Source organism: Aulonocara sp. 'chitande type north' Nkhata Bay, linkage group LG5, assembly GCF_057382095.1.
Source record: "Aulonocara sp. 'chitande type north' Nkhata Bay isolate Kocher_YH1m ecotype deep benthic linkage group LG5, A_spYH_male_GT1.1, whole genome shotgun sequence".
Classification (NCBI taxonomy): domain Eukaryota; kingdom Metazoa; phylum Chordata; class Actinopteri; order Cichliformes; family Cichlidae; genus Aulonocara; species Aulonocara sp. 'chitande type north' Nkhata Bay.
In genome coordinates, this window is record NC_141348.1 from 26,115,564 (window position 1) to 26,136,009 (window position 20,446).

Consider the following 20,446-nt stretch of genomic DNA (forward strand, 5'->3'; position numbering starts at 1 on the left):
AATCACCCGTCACACTCATCTCCACCCGCTCCATCCTGCCTGGACTCTCTTCTTGACCTCTCTTGTGCGATGCCTGACCTTATGCATTTTTTCCCTTACTTTTACTGACTAGATTCCAGTCTCAAAAAACAAGGCACCAAATATAATATAATATAATATAATATAATATAATATAATATAATATAATATAATATAATATAATATAATATATCCAATAAAAACTATGAAGACACTCAGATTTGAAGGATTTTGTTTTTATTGTGGAACGTTTAAAGACAGCAGACTCGCCAAGTCAACAACATTTAATGAGAGCATTTCAACGAAAAATCATATTTTATGATTCTCATTTGAGTCTCTCATAGAAGTTGCAGCTTATTCTTCAGCTTCCTTTCCCTGAAACAGACAGAAAAACACACACACACACACGATAAGTTCACTCAAACTGTGGAAGGAAGACTTTGTCCCTGTGAAGACAGAGAAAATATTCTGTCTTTAAAGAGACCTTTTTTGATCATTTCCAGTACTGTGTTTTAGTTGTTCATTATTTAAGATAATACCCATTTATCTTATACACAGTTTATTATTTGTCTGAAACATAACCATTTTAGCTCCTTTCCCCCTGCCTTTAAGCTGGCTTTCTTCTGATTGGCTGCCCCTCACATTTAGAAGATTTGATGGGTGAAGTTTACAGTGACAGCTTAGGTATACCTGCTTTCTTTGACATCATGAAGATTTTAAAGCAAAACACAATCTCTGAGTGTTTAGAGAGTGTTTGTTTATGTACACAATTGTCTGTGTGTGTGTGTCAGAAATTAAGCAAAAATAACTTGACTAATAATTTCACCTGAGAAGTTTGAAATTTCATAATTAGGGAAAAATCAATTATGAATGCATGAATTTTACGTATTACTTACTTTTCCAATTTCACGACTCTTAGCCCTCAGCTTGTTGACCTGGGACTCAGCGATGTCAGCGCGCTCCTGAGCTTCCTCCAGCTCGTGCTGAACCTTCCTCAGCCTTGAAATGTGAGTATTGGCTTGCTCCTCCTACAATGAGATAAAACAATGGAGTTAACTGTCATAAAGACTGAAGCTGCAGAGAATAAATGACTGACTCATAAACAGCAAAGTATTTAATACTGTGAAACATTTTAACTTACAGCCTCCTCAGCCTGTCTCTTGTAGGCCTTCACTTTCAGCTGCAGCTTATCCACCAGATCTTGAAGCCTGGCAATATTCTTCTTGTCCTCCTCTGTCTGCAGTTTACATAAAGTCACAGCAAATGTAATCATATGGACTTTCCCGGGATACCAGCATCAACAAAATCAAATAAAACACCTTCCTACCTGATAGGTAAGCTCTTTCACTCTTCTCTCATACTTGCGAACACCTTTGACAGCTTCAGCTCCTCGTCTTTGCTCAGATTCAACTTCAGATTCAAGCTCACGTACCTAAAATATGAACAATGTATGACAATGATGGGAGTTCAAAAATAAATACTGTGAAAAAAACAGTTGAGGTCATGCTGGTGAAAAATGGTCTTTACCCTAGCCTCCAGTTTCTGGAGCTGCTTCTTGCCGCCTTTCATGGCCAGGTTCTCAGCTTCATCAAGGCGGTGCTGCAGGTCCTTCACTGTCACCTCCAGGTTCTTCTTCATCCTCTCCAAATGAGCACTGGTGTCCTGCTCCTTCTTCAGCTCTTCTGCCATCATGGCAGCCTGAAATTTCATATCATATGTATTGTTGTAACTGTCATTTGTATTGTTGTGCCAACTAATATAGTTGGTAGAGTAATGCTACTGCACTATAGACATTCATCAGGGTGGCTCACATCAGTGATGGCCTTCTTGGCCTTTTCTTCAGCATTTCTGGCCTCCTGGACAGAATCTTCCACTTCACCTTGGATCTGAATGAAATCAGCCTCCAGCTTCTTCTTGGTGTTGATAAGGCTGGTGTTCTGAAAGGAAATACAGGATAATGAATCACAGATTTGGACTTTCACCCTTCAAATTATAAAAATATGAAGTTTTTGAATCGTAACTAACCTGAGAGTGCAGCAGTCCCACACGCTCGCTGGCATCAACCAGCTCCTGTTCAGCAATCTTGCGGCCTCTCTCTGTTTGCTCCAGTGCAGCTCTCAGCTCCTCGATCTCAGCCTGCATCAGGTTGTTTCTGCGCTCCACCATTGCAACCTGCTCCTTCATGTCTTCCTGGCTTCTAATGGCTTCATCAAGATGGAGCTGGGCATCCTGAAATGTGCGACATTAAGAGGTAACAGTACCCACTTTAAGCTACTTTTCAGATAATTTTAGAAAGTTCGGGCAAATCCTTCAGTGGACCCACCTTCAGCTGTCCCTGCACATTTCTCAGCTGTTTCTGGGATTCAGCTGCCTGGCGGTTGGCATGACTCAGCTGAATCTCCATCTCATTCAGGTCTCCCTCCATCTTCTTCTTGATTCTCAGGGCATCATTCCTGCTCCTGACCTCAGCATCCAGAGTAGTTTGCATGGACTCGATCACTCTCTGGCTGTTCCTCTTGATCTGTTCAATCTCCTCGTCCTTCTCTGCAACCTTCCTGTCAACTTCACTCTTGACTTGGGTCAGCTCAAGCTGAATGCGAAGGATCTTGGATTCCTCGTGCTCCAGAGTAGCCTTTGAAAAAGAGTGAACCATATTAACTACAGCACACAACGTTTCCTTTAGTATAAATATACAAACTGAATGTTTGTACAGTTTGTACTGAGTGTACAAACTGGTGAATAAAGAAGAAAAGATAGCTCAGACATAGTGCATCGAATACTTTTCAAGGATAAATCTCACACAGATATGCTTCAAATTGTTTGAGCAGAACATGCACTTCTTTTGCACAGAAGCCAAACTCAGCTCAGGAATCGTAGATTCAGTTTTACCTCGGCCTCTTCCAAAGCTGTCTGGATTTCTGACTTCTCACTTTCCACTGTCTTCTTTCCCTTCTCAAGCTCATGGATGGTTTTACCGGTCTCGCCAAGTTGTTCACTCAGGTCTGATATCTCCTCTGTTCAAGCAGATTTTCAGTACATGAGCATACTGGTCGATTTAAACATTCAAAATTCGTCTCAAGTGTATTTTATTGACAGAGTGCTTGGTGAAAACTGGATTAATGGTCTTACGTTGCAGGTTCTTGTTCTCCCTCTTCAGGGTCTCCAGGTGATCAAGAGCTTCCTCGTAGGAGTTTTTCATCTTGAACAGTTCAGTGCTGAGAGAACGAGCCTCCTTCTGAGATCCCTCCAGCTCTGCCTGGCTTTCCTCATACTTCTGTTTCCACTCTGCAAGAACCTGAAGATACAGCAAACTATTTAGTTTCTCTTTCTTTTAAACTCTCATCATATTTATATACAAACAAAAATACCGTACCTTGTCAAAGTTTCTCTGCTTCTTGTCAAGGTTAGCAGCCAGAGCATTAGCTCTCTCCACGTCGATCATCAGGTCCTCCACTTCACCCTGCAGTCTCTGTTTGGTCTTTTCCAGAGAGGCACATTTTGCATTCATAGCTTCGATGGACTCCTCAGCATCCTGGAGACGCTGGGCGAGCTTTTTCCTGTTAAGAACATTCAATTTTCAGACTTGCTGTATATTAATCACGACACGAGAAAAAATATAAGGTTGGAGACTTACTTTGCCTCCTCCAGCTCCTCAGTGCGCTGAATAGCATCAGTTTCATATTTGGTCCTCCACTGAGCCACCTCGCTGTTTGCCTTGGACATTGAACGCTGCAGCTCAGCTTTGGCCTCCTGCTCCTCCTCATACTGCTCCCTGAGGAGGTCGCAGTCATGCCGAGCTGACTGGACAGCATGAGCCAGGGCGTTCTTGGCCTATAATCCGAACAAAAACCAGATAAATATTTGACAGAAAACATTTTTTCGCCTTTTCTTCTCACACAGTTTTCAAATTCTGTTACCTTGACTTCCTCCTCTATGTGCCTCTTAAGCTCCTCAATTTGCTGAGTGTAGGCCAGTTTGCCTCTGGTCAGCTGAGACACAAGAGCTTCTTTCTCCTCGATCTGCCGTGAATATTCACCTAAGCAACGATTTTTTAGTTATTAGCAGCACTCAACAGCAACAAGAGCAGGAAATAAGCATACACTGATGCACCATAAATTTTCCGCTGTTGCAACTGAAGAAGAACGACATTAAAAACCTTAATGAACCCTAAACTTGTGAATAGCATTCCTAATGAGGTTAGAAATATCCACATCACTACATTTTTAACTTGTAAAAATGTATGTGAATTTCCATTGTTACAGATCTCGCTGCTGGTTGCATTTTGCCTCAGTACCACTATCACAACATGTTTTTCATATGAAGTGAGTTTCGTACCATTTTCAGTCTGAAGTCGTGCTTTTTGTGCACCGATATCATTCAGCTGACGAACATTTTCATCGTTCTTTGACTTGAGCTCATTTAGCTGATCTTCCAATGTCCTGCACATCTTCTCAAGGTTTGCCTGATGAAATAAATCATGTATTAGCAAATAAATAAATACATACATAGATAATAAAATTACAGTTTATTTTCCACTTTTGCAAGTTTAGCGCTCTGATTACCTTGGCTTTGGCAATACCCTCCATGTTGCTTGCAAGGTCATCAATCTCCATCTTGTACTCGCTTTTCTCTTTCTCCAGCTTCTGTTTGACTCTCTGCAGGTTATCAATCTGCTCTCCTAGCTCGGCCACGCTGTCAGCCTGCTTCTTGCGGAGAGCTGCGGCGGTGGCTTCGTGCTGCAGGGTGGCCTCTTCGAGATCACGCCGCAGCTTCTGAAACTCGGCCTCGCGCTTCTTGTTCATCTCAATCTGAGCTGCAGTTGCTCCGCCAGCTTCCTCGAGTCTCTCACTGATCTCCTCCAGCTCTCTGGAGAGATCAGACCTCTGCTTCTCCACCTTGGCCCGAGCAGCACGTTCAGCCTCAATCTCCTCCTCGAGCTCCTCAATACGAGCCTAAAACACAAAAAAGTTTAAGCTAAGTTGAACATATTTGAAGATTTTTTGCTATAGTAAATACTTCTAATTATACCTGAAGTTCCTTTATCTTCTTCTGTAACTGCAGTCCCAGAGATTGCTCATCCTCGATCTTACTCAGGAGCTGGCTAATCTCAAAGTCCTTCCTAAAGGGGAAAAAATGATAATGGCATATTACAGTTGTATTTATCAGAGAATATTTTAGTGCAGATAAATATATATGAATTGCATTTTGCTTACTTCTTTATTTTCTCATCAGATTGCTGCTTATCGTTCTCCAGATCCATGATGGTTTCTTGGGCCAGTTTAAGGTCACCTTCAAGCTTTCTTTTAGCCCGCTCAAGGTCCATGCGAAGCTTCTTTTCTTGCTCCAGGGAACCTTCAAGCTACCAAAGACAGAGATATTTCATGGATTTAGAAAGTGTATTAGTGGACTGTTGGTTTTCAGATGAGTTTTAAAAATACTCACATCGTCCACTTGCTGCTCCAGCTTGGTCTTGGCCTTCGTCAGACTGTTAACTTTGTCTTCCTCTGCCTGCAGGTCATCGAGGACCTGCTGATGGGCCTCTTGGAGGGCTTTCTTTTCTTTGCTCAGCTTGGCAATGGACTCATCTTGAGCAGCCAGTTCCTCTGTGAGGTTTTTGACCTAAAGAAGTTGACATGAATATAAACTTACAAATGATTTTCGCAACACTTAACAAAACAATACATTGTTAAAAGAGGGAGTATGACCTTGTTCTCAGTGGCATGTTTCTCCTTTTCCACTTTGGCCAGGGTCAGCTCCAAGTCATCAATATCCTTCTTCAGCTCAGAGCACTCGTCCTCCAGCTTCCTCTTCTTTGCAGTCAGCTCAGCGTTCATTTCCTCCTCATCCTCCAGTCTCTCAGCTGTCTCTTTGAGTTTGGCCTCAAGCTGGATTTTTGCTTTAATGAGCCCCTCACACCTTTCCTCTGCATCAGCAAGGTTTTCACCTTCCTAAAAGGCAACACAAGTTTGTTAATCAAATTAATTCTTTGATAATCAGTAGACACTGTGCATGCAAGGTAGCGACTGAACTCACAGACTGCACTTGTAACAGTAAGTCATTCTTCTCCTGCAGCAGAGAAACCATCTTTTCCTCCAGTTCTTTCTTCTTAGCCAGAGCCTTTGCCAGATCCTCTTTGGTCTTTTCAAAGGTCTCTTTCATTGCGGCCATCTCTTTCTCCGTCTCTGCACTCTTCAGCAGAGGCTTAATCTTGAAGTACAGCTTCATCCACGGCCAGGTTTTGACATTCATGAATGAACGGATGTTGTACTGGATGGAGAAAATAGCATCTCTGATAAAAGAAAAAAAGGACGAGTTATAAAATGTTTGTTTTACAAATTAAATTGCAGGTTTCACAAACGTCTGTTACAGCGTCAGCAACAGACAGCTTACCTCCTCTCCATCATCTTGACAAACTCACGCCTCATGAGGAAACCTCTGCAGAGAGCCTGAGTCATTGTGACCAGCTCAGCCAGCTTCTCGTCTCTCATCTCCTCCAGAGTTCCCAGCAGACCGGCTTTGAAGAACACCTGAAAGTTATTAATACAAATTATTTTTAATTTGTTAACTATTCTCCACATTTCAGCATTAACAGCATTTTCCAGAGAGATTTTTCTTTCTCTACCTTGGTGTGACCAAACTTGTACTGAGAGTGGTCCACGTTGATGGATCCCAGAAGTTTCTCTGAGGCCTTCTTGTTGTCAATGAACTGTCCCTCAGGAATGATGCTAGCATTCAATACCTTGTATCTAAAGTAAAGAGTTCAATCACCAAGTCAGATGCAGTGGCTTTAAGATAATAATAAAAGTAATAATAATAAAAAAAAAACCTTTCATTGTCAGTGAAGATGCTAGCAGTGTTACCTCTGCTTGAAGTCACCGTAGAGGATTCTGCTGGGGAACCCTTTCCTGCAGATCCTGATCCCCTCCAGCACACCGTTACACCTCAGCTGGTGGATGACCAGGAAGTTCTCCATGAGGCCTGTAATATGTCATTAAATAAACACATTTTGACAAGAGTGACAGAATGAAAATGTGAAACAGTGAAAGCACATCACAGGTTTGATTTCTTTCAGCCATGTACCTGGCGTCTTTGACTCATTGGGAATCAAGCAGCGCACAAAGTGAGGATGAGTGCTCCTCAGGTTGGTCATCAGCTTGCCCAGATTCTCCTGAAGCATTAAAACAGCATTGAGTTAACAAAATAAATGACAAGTATCTCTAGTAAGTGATTCTTCCACATCTTACCCTGAACAATGCAGACACCGTCTGGAAGGAGCCACCCTTCTTTTTGCCACCTTTCTTGCCACCACCGCCCTCAGCTGTCAGTGGGACAGTTACAGTGAAATGATTAAAGCAAGAAATGGCAATGCATTTTTAATATCTAAAAAACTGTGGAGAAATTACAATTGATACCTTCGGAACCGGCATGAGACGCATACAGGAAAGCCAACAGCTTTGTTGAAGACTTCTGGTAGAGCTGTACCACAGAGTCGTTCAGGGGGTCTTTGTTCTTCTCCAGCCAGCCATTAACATTGTAGTCAACAGTACCAGCATAGTGCACCAGGGAGAAGTGGGCCTCAGCTTTGCCTTTGGCAGGCTTTGGTTTCTGGAAGGGGGCACTTTTGCCAACATGCTGGTCATAGAGTTTGCTCTTGAAGGTCATGTCTGTTGCCTTGGGGACAATGCACTCCTCTTCAAGGATGGAGAAGATGCCCATTGGCTGCCAGGATGAAACATGAAGCAAATTATTTCAAGGCTTCAGACTGATTTCTGTTTTTATCAACACACAGTACAGAGTTCATGTGGTAAAAAAAACACAAAGTGTCTTCACCTTCTCAATAAGCTCAATGCAGGCAGCCAAGTCCATGCCAAAGTCAATGAACTCCCATTCAATGCCCTCTTTCTTGTACTCTTCTTGCTCCAGGACAAACATGTGATGGTTGAAAAACTGTTGCAGTTTTTCATTGGTGAAGTTGATGCACAGCTGTTCCAGGCTGTTGAACTGAAAAGGGAAAAAAATCCTTATTATATTAAACTCATCATTAAAATCTGTCCAAAGCAAAGCTTCTTGCAAGAAATGTTTCAATAACAAAGGTATAAAACGGTGCTATTTCCGGCTGACTTACATCAAAGATTTCGAATCCAGCAATGTCGAGCACACCGATGAAGAACTGTCTCGGCTGCTTTGTGTCCAACATCTCGTTGATTCTGACGACCATCCACAAGAACATTTTCTCATAAACGGACTTGCAGAGCGCCGAGACGGCGTTGTTGACCTGATTTTACAGATCGACAACAAAGACAAAGCATGAGAGAATGTCACACAAATAAACTGTTAAAGTGGTAAAAACGGGATGGATTAGGATATTTCACCTGCGGGACAGTCTGACCCTTAGTCACAAACTCGTTTCCAACTTTGACTCTTGGGTAGCACAGTGCCTTAAGCAAGTCAGATGAGTTCAGGCCCATAAGGTAGGCGATTTTATCCGCGACTGAGAGTAGAGAGAAAGGCAGTAGGACAATTAGCAATAGTGTTTTTAGTTTGTTTCATACTAAAAAAAAAATTTTTTAAGGTCCAACATACCCTCAGTGCCATCTGGCTCAGCCTGCTCTTCTCGCTGCTTCTGCTTGAACTTCATGTTTCCGTGTTGCATCGCAGCTCCGGTCAGTTTATACATGCTAATTTTCTCCTCTGCGGTGAAGCCCAGGATGTCAATGGCAGTCTAGGTATATTAAAATAAATAAGTCATTCACACAAAGCTCTTTCATTTAATACAGTCCTAATTGTTTTTTTTATAGTAACCTATATTTAATCATTTTCTTACATCAGTAGCGATGAATTCTTCAACGTCATTGATACTCTTGACAGTGATTTCACCCTGACTGATCATGGGATAGTCGTATGGGTTTGTGGTGATCAGGAGAGCCTCTAAAGAAAACAAAAAAATACATGTCAATATAATACGCTATACAATACAGAGAAACAACACATATATGTTATATATTGTTGTTTACAAGCTATGGAAAAACTGAGATATTTTCATTATTATTCTCTAACCGATGAGCTCAGGTTTGTGGCCTGTTGTGAGCTGATAGAAGATATGGTAGCTCCTCTCAGCAGAGAGCTGGAACGTCACGCGAGACTTCTCCAGCAGATCTGTAAAACAAATCAGGATGAGGATAAGAAAGTCCATAGGCTAACAGGACAGAGACGAAGGATGTGCTTGATCATTTGTAGCCTCACATGTTTCAATGTCAGCTGAGGCCAATTTCCCAGTTGTGCCAAAATGGATTCTGATGAATTTACCCTTTTAAAAAGAAAAGACTGGATTAGTATGATGATTTTTTTAATTATATTTTATTTAGAAAGGCTTAATTAATAGACACTTACAAAACGGGATGAGTTGTCATTCCTCACTGTTTTGGCATTACCATAAGCCTCCAGCAGTGGATTCGCTGCAATGATTTGATCCTCAAGGGACCCCTGAAAGTTTAAAATGACACATGTTTGCATTTTGTGTATTTCTTTATTTTCATATACATAATTGAAAACACATTGCATGACTTACCTGCATTTTTCCAGGGACTTGCTCGGTTTTCTTTCCTCCAGCCACTGCGATTGTCGCAAAGTACTGGATGACACGCTTAGTGTTGACAGTCTTTCCTGCACCAGATTCTCCACTGTAGTCACAAAAACACCTCATTAGCAAGAAAACCCCCTTGCACTGGGTAATCATTTGCTGAATTCTAAAAAAGAAACTTACGTGATAAGGATGGACTGATTCTCACGGTCTGTGGAGAAACAGTAACAAAGATATTGGCCATCATTTATATTAACAGTAATGCGGTGACCCACTATTAGAGCTTAATGTGTATATGTAAGTTATTTTATCTTTACTACTACTCCACAAGGTAAGTTCAAAACTTATAAATTGTTCCTCTCTTGTTATATGAGCCTGGTATCACATGCAAAGTGCTGCGACACATGCTTCATACCTTGGAGCATGAACTGATAGGCGTTATCAGAGATGGAGAAGATGTGGGGTGGAGCCTCAATTCTCTTCTTGCCCCTGTATCCTGCCACAACCCCTGAATCATACACTGGGAGCCACTTGTAGGGGTTCACAGTGACGCAGAACAGCCCAGAGTAGGTCTGTGGAGTCAGAGAGGATCATTTATGATGCATATCTTCCTTTTGTCGTGAGCACGAGTATCAGCTATGGAGTTCTGATCAACTCACGTAGATCATCCATGCTGCATAGCGCTCTTTGAGGTTATACAGCACAGTAGGCTCACTGAGGTGGGTCATCATGGCCATGTCCTCAATCTTATCGAACTTTGGAGGGTTCATGGGGAAGACTTCATCTTCTTTCACGGTGATAGTCTAACGCACAGACAAAAAAAAAATTAGTGGCACAGATATCAGTGGGCAAGTGGTCCAAACTTATTAAACAAGCAAAGACAATCAGTTTATCTATTCCCTTAGAGGTCAGAAAAACAACACGTGCACATAATTCATTTCCTGCTATTCTGTTTTATTTTAGCTGAAAATGAAGCTGTGCTGCTTAGTTATTTTTTTCTAACATGAATACAATCCTGAGGCCTTCATTCCTGAGACCACACTAGCATCAGTGCAGCTGTTGCACTCAGATATTTGAACTCACCCACTCAATCAAGTAGTCTGGCTCATGCAGCTCGGCTCTATATCATTTACACTACAATAATAATAAAAAAGGTTTTGCAGAGTCAAGGCACTCTCACCTTCCCGCACAGAGTGTCCACGGTGGCTTTGCCGCCCTCTCTCTTAATAAGTTTCCCCTTGAGGTACATTTCTTTGGGCTCAGTCACAAAGTATGCTGTTTTAGCATCAAATGGAGCGTTCTGGGCTTCAATGCGCTCTCTTTCTGGCTTGCGGAGGTACATGGCCGCCGCGCCAAAACACTCCATGTCTGCGTCTCCCATGATGACTCTTTACTGCAAGTAAGTAAAACAAGACAACAGTCATTATTTCTTCTCGCTCATGATGGCAAGACAGTACTGCACGAGGATAAAGAATCCTGAAGCTGTTGTGGATGTCAAATGAAGTGACAGCTGGACTGTGTTTAAAATACTTTGTAACAAACACTCCAATCTGTGTGTAACCCACGACTGCCTATATCTGCTCCAAAATATTAAAATATTAAGAGGTAAAAGGCACTAGGCACTGAACAAAACTAACAATTTCTCATCTTTATTCAATGATTCAAACATGTTAATAAAGTGAGAAGCCTCAACGTGAACTCTGTTAATTGATTTGTAAGCCATCTCACAAAATGCTAAACGAACAGCTGGATATTCAAGCATCAAAGTCTCATTTACAGCATATAAACAATGCTATTAATTAAAAGTGTCTTTTGATAAACATGGAAAGCAATTACCTTTTCCCCTCCCTTCAGAAAAAAAACAGCTGTTGATGGTCCTGTGAGGGTTCTGATGAAGAAAAAGAAAAGATAAATTGTTCAAATGAATAAGTGTAATTAAACTAATAAAATAAATAAAAAGGCACTCGGTCTGCAGTAAAGTCCTGGCATTAGCACAGCGGTCCTGTCTCTGGCAGTAAATGATCATGCCCTGCATTGTTCATTAAGCTGCTGGCTCTCCTCCTGCTAATAAAAGACTGTAAGTCACTCACCTTGACTGGAGGTTTGGCAGTCCTTGTGGGTGTCCAGCCTTCCTTCTTATATAGGGAGATCAGTGTTCACTCAGCAGAAATGGCCTCCTTTATTTGGTCAGGTTGTTTTGTGCTATTTCCTTGAGTATTTTTGCCTCCTCTCTGTCCCCTGTCGTCGTTCGTCACTGATCAACAGGCTCTTTCACTTTTTAGTTGTCACATATTCTGAATGACTTGTTTACAGAGGCATGTTTCAGGCAATGACAACAATTTTAATCAGGAAATAATATCAAGAGTGAATGACACATTATAGTATTTATAATTGTACTTACATATGTAAATATAATTATGTAATTATAAATATAGTAAAAGTCTAAATAAAAGTAAATATATTAACCTCACTGGTGTCATTAGATAAGTGTGGCTTTGCTTTCTATTGTCATTAATTAAAATACTACTCGGTATAATTTATATATTCAAAATAGGAATCAAAAGATCCTAAGGCACTGACGTATGTGACAGAGAGCACAGAACACCATTGTCCTGTTGTAAAGTATTTCACTGCTGCAGTAAAGATGACACACAAAGCACCGCTGTCAAACAGGAAGCCTTAAAAAGTGTATAAATAGATGAAGACACTGGCAATGCAACATTTTTGAACTTTGTCTAAATATTGTTCTGGTGATTGGTTACTGAAGTTCAGACATTGTGTTGGTCTTTACAATAATCTCTTTAATGCACCCTGGCACCCCTGGCAGAGGATCTGAGTTTAGCCGTGGAGAAGCTCTCATGTGTCCCTGGGATTCTGTTGCAGAAGCCTTGCAAGTCTTTCCTGTGACAAAGGAGCACAATTGGGCCTAACAGCTGCTAATCTAAGAACTTGTGAAAATGATGATACCTCACGATAGCAGAAACATGCACTGGGGTCTGGGGTTTTATGAAATCCCACACTTAATTAAATTTGCTCGGTAGCGAGAATGGACAACAGAAAGCAGAACAATGTTCATATTTATAGCACTTTAATTTCCTCTGTCCCAGAAATGCTGAATGTATCTGGTAAACACATGTCGAACAAATGTTGCTTTGAAGTTTGATCAATACAAATGCCAATCACGGAATACGTCGTGCGCTATAATCAGAATTTACCTTCAAAACAAACCTCTGCGAGCAGTTTCATGCCTTGAAAAGTTCACTAATACTCTCTGCATGCTGGCCAGAGTATCTCATTATCCCATTATAACAAGCCAAGGGTGAATATCTTGGTGAAGGAACTCAGTTAATGTGATGAAATTACACTTTAACGCCCCACATATAGTGTTCATAAGCAGTATTTAATATTGAACAAATGGGTTATGACAGATACTGTGTACTTAGACACATATATATGATTTTAATTAACTATATAAACATTTATCAAGAAATTCAGCTACTGTTTCATGCTTGTGGACGGATAATAAATGTGAAAAGAACGTTTAGATATGCTGACAAATAAAAAGGTAATTATATCTGCTCACAACTTTATTATTGTGTGCTATGAAAGCTTTATCACATGTTTCATGTTTTTCATTATATTCTCTTATTTTGAAGAGCGGAGGACAACTTCATTCATTTGGGAAAAGATTATAATTTTACTTTATCAACTATTGATCGTTTCAATGAAGACAAAGACATGACGGCTGTATTTTTAGACTAATGAGATTAATGAGACGAATGGCACATGATCCCAAAGAATTTCAGCAATGTCTTTGGACTGAAATTTTAGGCGCTCCAGATTTGCTGGGTTGGCAATACTGCAGCAAGGCACAGGTCATAGGTGATTGGGGGGGGTGTCCTACTATTTCTGTACAAATAGCTCACTTCACTTTTATTTATTCTCCCTTCTTTCTATTTCTATGGCTTTTTTTTACATTTCTATGAGTGTTTTTTTGTGTGAGTGTATGAAACTGTTCTTTGGAAATAAATGTGATGTCAAACCACTAAAATGACAGCAGCCTGTGTCATTTGTTGTAGGTAGTAAGTGAGTAAAGTTTGATTTTCTAACACTTTTCTAGACTTAGAACAGCCACAAAGTGCTTTAAAAAAACATCACATGTTAAAGACATGGTGGTCACACATGAATCGAGTAAAATAACACAAGAACACAAACACTGCGCCTCTCTGAAAGGTTTCAAGCCACATTTACAAGAATACCACAGAGTGACGGGTATGAAGAGAGATCGCTAAGCTGTTCTATAATTGTACAGCTAAGGTTTGAAAGTGCAATCACCCGTAGCTTTCAGCATACAGAATCACAAGAGGGCCTGGAGAATAGGGGCGGAGCGGTTCAATAATGTAGCTGCGGGGCCTTAGCCTGTAAGGCCATAAAAGGAACCAGGGAAGCCAAGGAGAAGCTTTAAAAACGGGGAGATATGTGAAGACTTCGGTATAAGCGTGAGTTAGAAGCCTTAACAGCAGCTTTTTGGTTTGGAGTCAGTTAATAAATGCTTTAGTTGGACAAGAAAACAGAGCTTTACAATAATCTAAGCAGGAGGAAATGAAAGCATAGACAGGTATCACATAGTGATGGATTAATGTCATCTTTGGGTCGAATTTAAAAATCTCAACACATTCACTTTATTTTCCGTTCCACATAAAAAACAACAATAACAGTACAATTCAAAATTAACGCTACTTTCAGCTGCTCCCTTGTCACCACCACAGCAGGTAACGTGTTTGATTGTTACACCAAATGTCCTTTTAAGACTCAATCCCAAAGGACATGCGTGTCACCAGCTGGAACTAAACCAGTAACCTTTCGCTTGCTAAGCAACGGGTAAATGTGTGGCACCACACTAGTAAGAGTGAAATTCAGTCATTAATAATTAAAACAGCAAGCATTAATTAAAGGTCAAAAACAGTTGCTGTGACATTTATACTCTCTGGACATCAGACCAGAAAGCTGTGTGTTACCTGATGAGACTTTTAACCCTCTCAGGCTCAAATTGAACTTTTTGTTGCTAATGCACAACCAAGTCCTGCAGTGGTACTGCTGAGTAAAAAAAACTCATAAAATATGTATGTGGGGTAATCAGGTTGTTAGTTTTTAACTGTTGCAAATCGGCAACGCCTGCCTCGAGAGGGTTAAGGAGGGGAAACAGTGTCAGGTTTCTACTAATTCCCTACTGACAGACCTTTAACACACTCTGAGGCGTAACTTTAACATTTCTAACCAATACGTAAGGGTCAAAGCACACTCATGAAGCTACCCAGTGCCCAATATTTTGTTTTGCAGAGGCTCAGATGTAATATTTTGTGTAGCTATGATTACTCTAGGTATGATAATCTGATGAGAGATGTGTCAGTGGGCTTGAGCTTTCTAGAGACTGACATGAAATCTCATGTTATGAGTGGAGCAACATCAAAAAGATAGAAAATATGTCTGCTGCCTGCTTTTGTTGGGGTGCTCGTTAACTCACGGGCCACAAGGCTAATGCAGCGGCCTGGTACTGAATCTACGCTGAGGTCTTCCTCATCAATAAAGGCTAAGAAGCCCCACACTCTGCCCTGACTGCTTCTTTTGTATGCTTTAATTTTAAAAACAGGGAAAACACAGTAGAACCAGACATGAATGCAATATACCAAGGGGACCAACTGGTATATATGTACAGGTTTACACGGGATCGTTTGCGGTGTGTTTGAGGACACACACACACACACACACCTGGCCCATCATTTGTATTTTACACTCTCATTTTAGAGCCCCATTTCGTGTAGCATCTTCACTTCACTGACTGTTTTTCTCCATATCAGATTGCATTGCTGGATTTTTGACACTGTACTGAGTCAACGGGGGTTCGGATGCAACCCTCTCATCTCGCTTTATCCTGCGGCTGAAAGTCAACCATTCAAAGGCAGACAGCTTTGTCTTAAGGCCGAGCCACTGCTGTTGACAAGTTAACTGTCTGTGTCTGAGCGAAGGAACGTCTTTGACAGCAGTACATCACCGTTTCTAGTTCCTCTCGTGCCATCGCTACGCGCCTTTGAAGACCTTGACATTGTACTTCCTAACGTGTCACGGTACATTTGTCTTCAGGACAATAAACTTTCCATCGTCTGATCCACGGGTAACAGGTGATTAGATTTGTGTCTCTAGGTCTCTCAGGGCAAGCACTTGTGTTGTCTCGAGGGCAAGGATTTATTTTTAAACCCTTTCTTAAAATGGTCTTGTTGTGCTGCGTGCCCTGACAGATGAACTAAAGACAAGGAGCGGCTTGTAGCTTGACCTTTTCCTAAGTCCAGTATTTGTTCCCCATATGCGACAAGGAGAGGATCGTGTTATACGACGTGTAGTAGTTTGCATTCTTTCCTTGTTGAAAGATGACACTGAAGAAGCAAAGAAGGGAAGAGGGCATTAGGAGCCAAATATTGAGGACTTGACACTCGACAAAATAGGCCTAAATATTCAATAGAAATGTGATACTCGACCTCTTGTGCTCCTGGGTGTGCTTATTTGGAAGAAACACAAATATAGCTGTCTCCTCAGCAATGCTCTCAGAGCTCAGTCATTTGTTACAGCTTCAAGTCTTATTGTGGAACGAGCTTTGATATGAAACAACTGCCTCCTTGGTGGCCTGAGCCTCCCGAAGGATGCAAGAGCGCTTACTGAAAGGGTATTAAAATGTGAGTCCAGATTTAAATAGAAAATGCAAAGAAAAGTAATTTTTTCTATAGTTGCTTTTAAAGGTTTTCAGCATCTATGGGTCCATGTTGTGTTTATATGAAATGAAAATGTATTAGCTTCTAGCAGAAGAAGCTAAGAGATATGAGGTGATATCAGATAAATAAACACATTTAAAGGAAGACTAATTGGACTATTAATTAAAAAAAGACAATATAATCAATTAGTTTTGCTCAACTTATCATTTCTAGTTTCTCAACTAGTTTTAGTCTGATTATCTTATTTTATTCAGCTTTATGACTCCAGGCTGATTTCAGTTCAATCTAAGCCTATCTAATATTAATCTCAGGTCGTTTCCCATTACCAGTGGAGTCACTATTCAATGTTCATAAAACCACTTCCCAAAGGAGGATGTCTGAGATTCACGTCAAAGCAAAGATATTTAAAATCAGACACCTGCAGTAACATCCACATTAAATATCTTGTTTTTCCTCACTCTGCTTTAATAAAATATTACAATATTACTTTAGCTTTTCTGTACTTTGCTAGCTTTCCAGAATACTTCAGGTTTCTATTGGGTTTTCCATGATTTTCTTTTTATTAAAATAAAAAGCAATAATTTGAGATGTAGTGACGGTGAATGCCAAGACACTGCTCGGGTTTAAGCATGAGGAGGAGTGTTGCTGCAGGTTGTGGGTCACTGATGGGTCTATTTTCATCACACAACGTCATGACATGGTGCAACATATGTGCTGGAGCACATAGAAAAACTGTAAGGTCACTACACTGTCAGTAACATTATCACCAAAGGGAACAGATTTACAGTTATCATAGCCTAAAGAACTTCTATGTGATAACAGGTGACAGTTGACAACCAGGTTATTGCGAGTGATGAAGCTGTGCAGCCCACATTTAGACCACCACACACATAAAAGAGCATTTCAGTTCACTGTTATTAGGTTCTATATGTATTGTTTAACTTGTGCAGAGGTGCACCAAGTGTAAGTACACCTTTAAATCCTGACGCATTTTGAAAAATGCGTTTGGAGCTCTCGAGCACTCCTACAAATAGTTAAAAAAAATAACTGTTTAACTTTGATGACCGTAATGTCTCTGAATAACTAGCTTCATGTCTACTTCTTTTGAGTTAAGCATTATTTAAAGCATACGACATATAAAGATATTCAACTGCTTGTGTGTTTATTTCTTGTCACGTAGTTGGTACATCAGACAAAAAAGCTCATATTGTGTGATTTCATCCAGACTGCGGTTCATTCATGTCTCCTTGACCTTCAACACAAAAGAGAGAGCAACAAATTAATGTCAAATGGTTCTGTTAAGAGATGCACCACCTTTGCAGAGTACCTTGCTCTTGACGATAAAACAGAATTAACAAAATTATTTTACCCTGACAATTTCACGGCTCTTTGCTCTCAGCTTGTTGACCTGCAACTCTGCGATGTCAGCGCGCTCCTGAGCTTCCTCAAGCTCATGCTGAACCTTCCTGTTCCTGGCCATGTCAGTGTTGGCTTGCTCCTTCTGAAAAGTAGAAGTTAAGGCAATGACGTCACTCATCAGTAAAAAATAACTTTCATTAAATCTCTTGATGCACGCTCAGTAATCCAGGTAAGGAAATTTAATCTGTTTATCTGGACGCTTCTGGAGTTTTTAGTGGGAGAAACGTTCCAGATGAACAACTTTCAGTCAACTTTCTGTGAACCATCGTAAAATAATTCTGCTTCCTGCTTTAAGTACACTGCTGTCAACAGGGTCAGAAGTAAAGGTGTTACTTTGTCATGACTATCTGCTTTGCATGTGTTGAATATTTCACACTCACAGCTTTCTCAGACAGACAGCTGCAGCTTCAAGATCTTGAAGTCAGGTCTTCTTGTCCTACTCAGCCTAAAGACAGCAGAGTCTGTCTGAAACTACCACTACAGAGACCTACTTCTCTATCTGATTCATGAACGTCTTCAAAACAACTTCAGAGCACACAACACGCTCATCTTCCACAGTGAATCCACTTCAGGCGCACACGAGGGACAACAACAAACAAATATGCACCAAACACTCACTTACAACATACTGCAGACTATGTGAAGGGGATGTTTCAGCGCAGCGCAATCACCGGCATCTCTATCAACCACACAATTAGCATAGATATAAACACATAACTGTGTGTATTTATAGTTGCAACCAGAGAGTTTAGTTTCAGCGGTGGTGTACTCTTTATCACATCAGTTCGTCAACTACTGTTGGAGCCACAGACTCTTCATATAATGGAGATTATTGCCCTCTAGGGGTGTAATGCATATTCTACACCCAGCTTTTTCTTGGCAGCACAAATTATAAAACTATACGTGATGATTACTCATCGCTTCCTTATTTAATTAAAATTTTGGGATTTTATGCCAGAAAAAGCATTTCTGTTTTGTTGCATCCTACCTGATAAGTCAGCTCCTTCACTTTAGGTTCATACTTGACACCCTTCACAGCCACAGATCCACGTTTCTGCTCCACCTAAACCTCCGCCTCCAGACCCCGAACCTTTCCAGCCACAAGCCCAGATGTTTTTTATGGTTAAAAAAAAGTGATATAACATTTTATGAACTTTTTTCCTACACAAAACAGTTCAGTGAAATAAACAGAGCCCACCTTTAGTTTTAAGTTTGTTTGGGGTACCACTTCTACAACTTTTATCAAAGTAGTTCCTTAAATGATCTCACGTTACTGAAACCAACAACAAAACACTTTTTTTTCTGCAGCAAACAAACTCTCACCTCTAGTCTCTGGAGATGCTTCTTGCCACCTTTAGTGGAAGATCCATGATGGTTTCGTGGGCCAGTTTCAGATTTCCCTCGAGGTTTCTTTTAGCTCGCTCAAGATCCATACGGAGCTTCCTTTCTTGCTCCAGTGTACCTTCAATCTTGTGCATTCACGCACACAGTAATTAGTGCCAGCTTCAATATATAAAAACTTAGTGCTGCACTTGTGATAATTCAAACAAATTTAGAAACTCACATCGTCCACTTGCTGTTCCAGCTTGGTCTTGACCTTCGTCAGGCTGTTAACTTTGTCTTCCTCTGCCTGCAGGTCATCGAGGACCTGCTGTTGGGCCTTTTGGAGGGCTTCCTTTTTTTTGCTCAGCTTGGCAATGGACACATCTTGAGCAGACTTTTAACCTAAAATGTTAAGTGAATAAAATCATTACAGCATGCAGTTCCCACTAAACAACTGAAACGAGGCACAAACCTTGTTCTCGGTGGCATGTTTCTCCTTTTCCACTTTGGCCAGGGTCAGCTCCAAGTCATCAATATCCTTCTTCAGCACAGAGCACTCGTCCTCCAACTTCCTCTTCTTGTCAGTCAGCTCAGCGTTCATTTCCTCCTCATCCTCCAGTCTTTTGGCTGTCTCTTTAAGTTTGACCCTGAGTTGGATCTTTCCTTTAATGAGCCCCTCACACCTTTCCTCTGCATCAGCGAGGGTTTCACCCTTCTGTAAATGCAAAAAGGAAATGATACAGTCAGCTGTAAATAATCAAGTTACAGACAAATGGAGGTTCCAGTTCTCTTTAACATACACTCTGAATTTGGATCTGCAAGTCATTCTTCTCCTGTACGAGAGTAACCATCTTTTCCTCCAGTTTTTTCCTCTTAGCCAGAGCCTTTGCTGGGTCCTCCTTGGTCTTTTCAAAGTCCACTTTCGTCGTGCCATCTCTGCCTCTGCACTCCCGAGAAGTGGCCTTATTCTGAAGTATAGCTTCATCCAAGGCCAGGTTTTGACATTCATGAATGCACGGATGTTGTACTGGATGGTGTAAATGGATTCTCTGTGGAGACAGAGTACAGGACATTTTTCTTTCATTGCTCAAACTGACTCCTCCTTGAATCGCTACCTTATCGTGGTGGAGGGGTTTGTGTGTCCCAGGGATCCCAGGGGCTATGTTGTCTGGGGGCTTTTGCCCCCTGGTAGGGTCTCCCATGGCAAACTGGTCCTGGGTGAGGGACCAGACAAAGAGCGATTCAGAAGACCCCCATGAAAAGAAAATCGAGGGAACAGTTTACCCTGCCCGGGATAGGGTTACCGGGGCCCCGCCCTGGAGCCAGGCCCGGGGAGGGTGTC

At 41.1% G+C, this 20,446-nt stretch overlaps 1 protein-coding gene and 1 long non-coding RNA gene across 3 annotated transcripts; both read right to left on the minus strand.

The window, feature by feature from the left end:
- Window positions 1-372: 372 nt before the first annotated feature.
- LOC147330757 (myosin heavy chain, fast skeletal muscle-like) lies at window positions 373-11,583 on the minus strand. The gene is made up of 40 exons (XM_086294071.1): window positions 11,435-11,583; window positions 10,779-10,991; window positions 10,258-10,401; window positions 10,014-10,170; window positions 9,782-9,809; window positions 9,587-9,698; window positions 9,409-9,501; window positions 9,262-9,325; window positions 9,076-9,174; window positions 8,843-8,946; window positions 8,602-8,740; window positions 8,391-8,509; window positions 8,144-8,293; window positions 7,849-8,019; window positions 7,431-7,737; window positions 7,263-7,336; window positions 7,099-7,186; window positions 6,879-6,996; window positions 6,641-6,764; window positions 6,409-6,545; window positions 6,052-6,307; window positions 5,724-5,966; window positions 5,461-5,637; window positions 5,232-5,377; window positions 5,047-5,137; window positions 4,581-4,970; window positions 4,354-4,480; window positions 3,936-4,054; window positions 3,653-3,849; window positions 3,392-3,575; window positions 3,148-3,313; window positions 2,908-3,032; window positions 2,342-2,650; window positions 2,044-2,247; window positions 1,830-1,955; window positions 1,546-1,716; window positions 1,346-1,450; window positions 1,160-1,255; window positions 915-1,046; window positions 373-393 (listed from the first exon to the last, which is right to left on the minus strand). Exons 2-40 carry the CDS (start codon window positions 10,977-10,979, stop codon window positions 373-375), a joined length of 5,814 nt encoding a protein of 1,937 aa, XP_086150197.1. The 5' UTR covers window positions 10,980-10,991; window positions 11,435-11,583.
- A 5,920-nt stretch (window positions 11,584-17,503) lies between these two features.
- Window positions 17,504-19,471, minus strand: LOC147330758 (uncharacterized). 2 transcript variants are annotated; one of them, XR_015129246.1, is made up of 5 exons: window positions 19,346-19,471; window positions 19,105-19,250; window positions 18,770-18,871; window positions 17,732-17,863; window positions 17,504-17,614 (listed from the first exon to the last, which is right to left on the minus strand). It is a non-coding gene; the product is annotated as an uncharacterized LOC147330758 (long non-coding RNA). The 2 variants fall into 2 exon arrangements; XR_015129247.1 differs by lacking the exons at window positions 18,770-18,871; window positions 19,105-19,250; window positions 19,346-19,471 and adding an exon at window positions 18,404-18,537.
- Window positions 19,472-20,446: the final 975 nt, after the last annotated feature.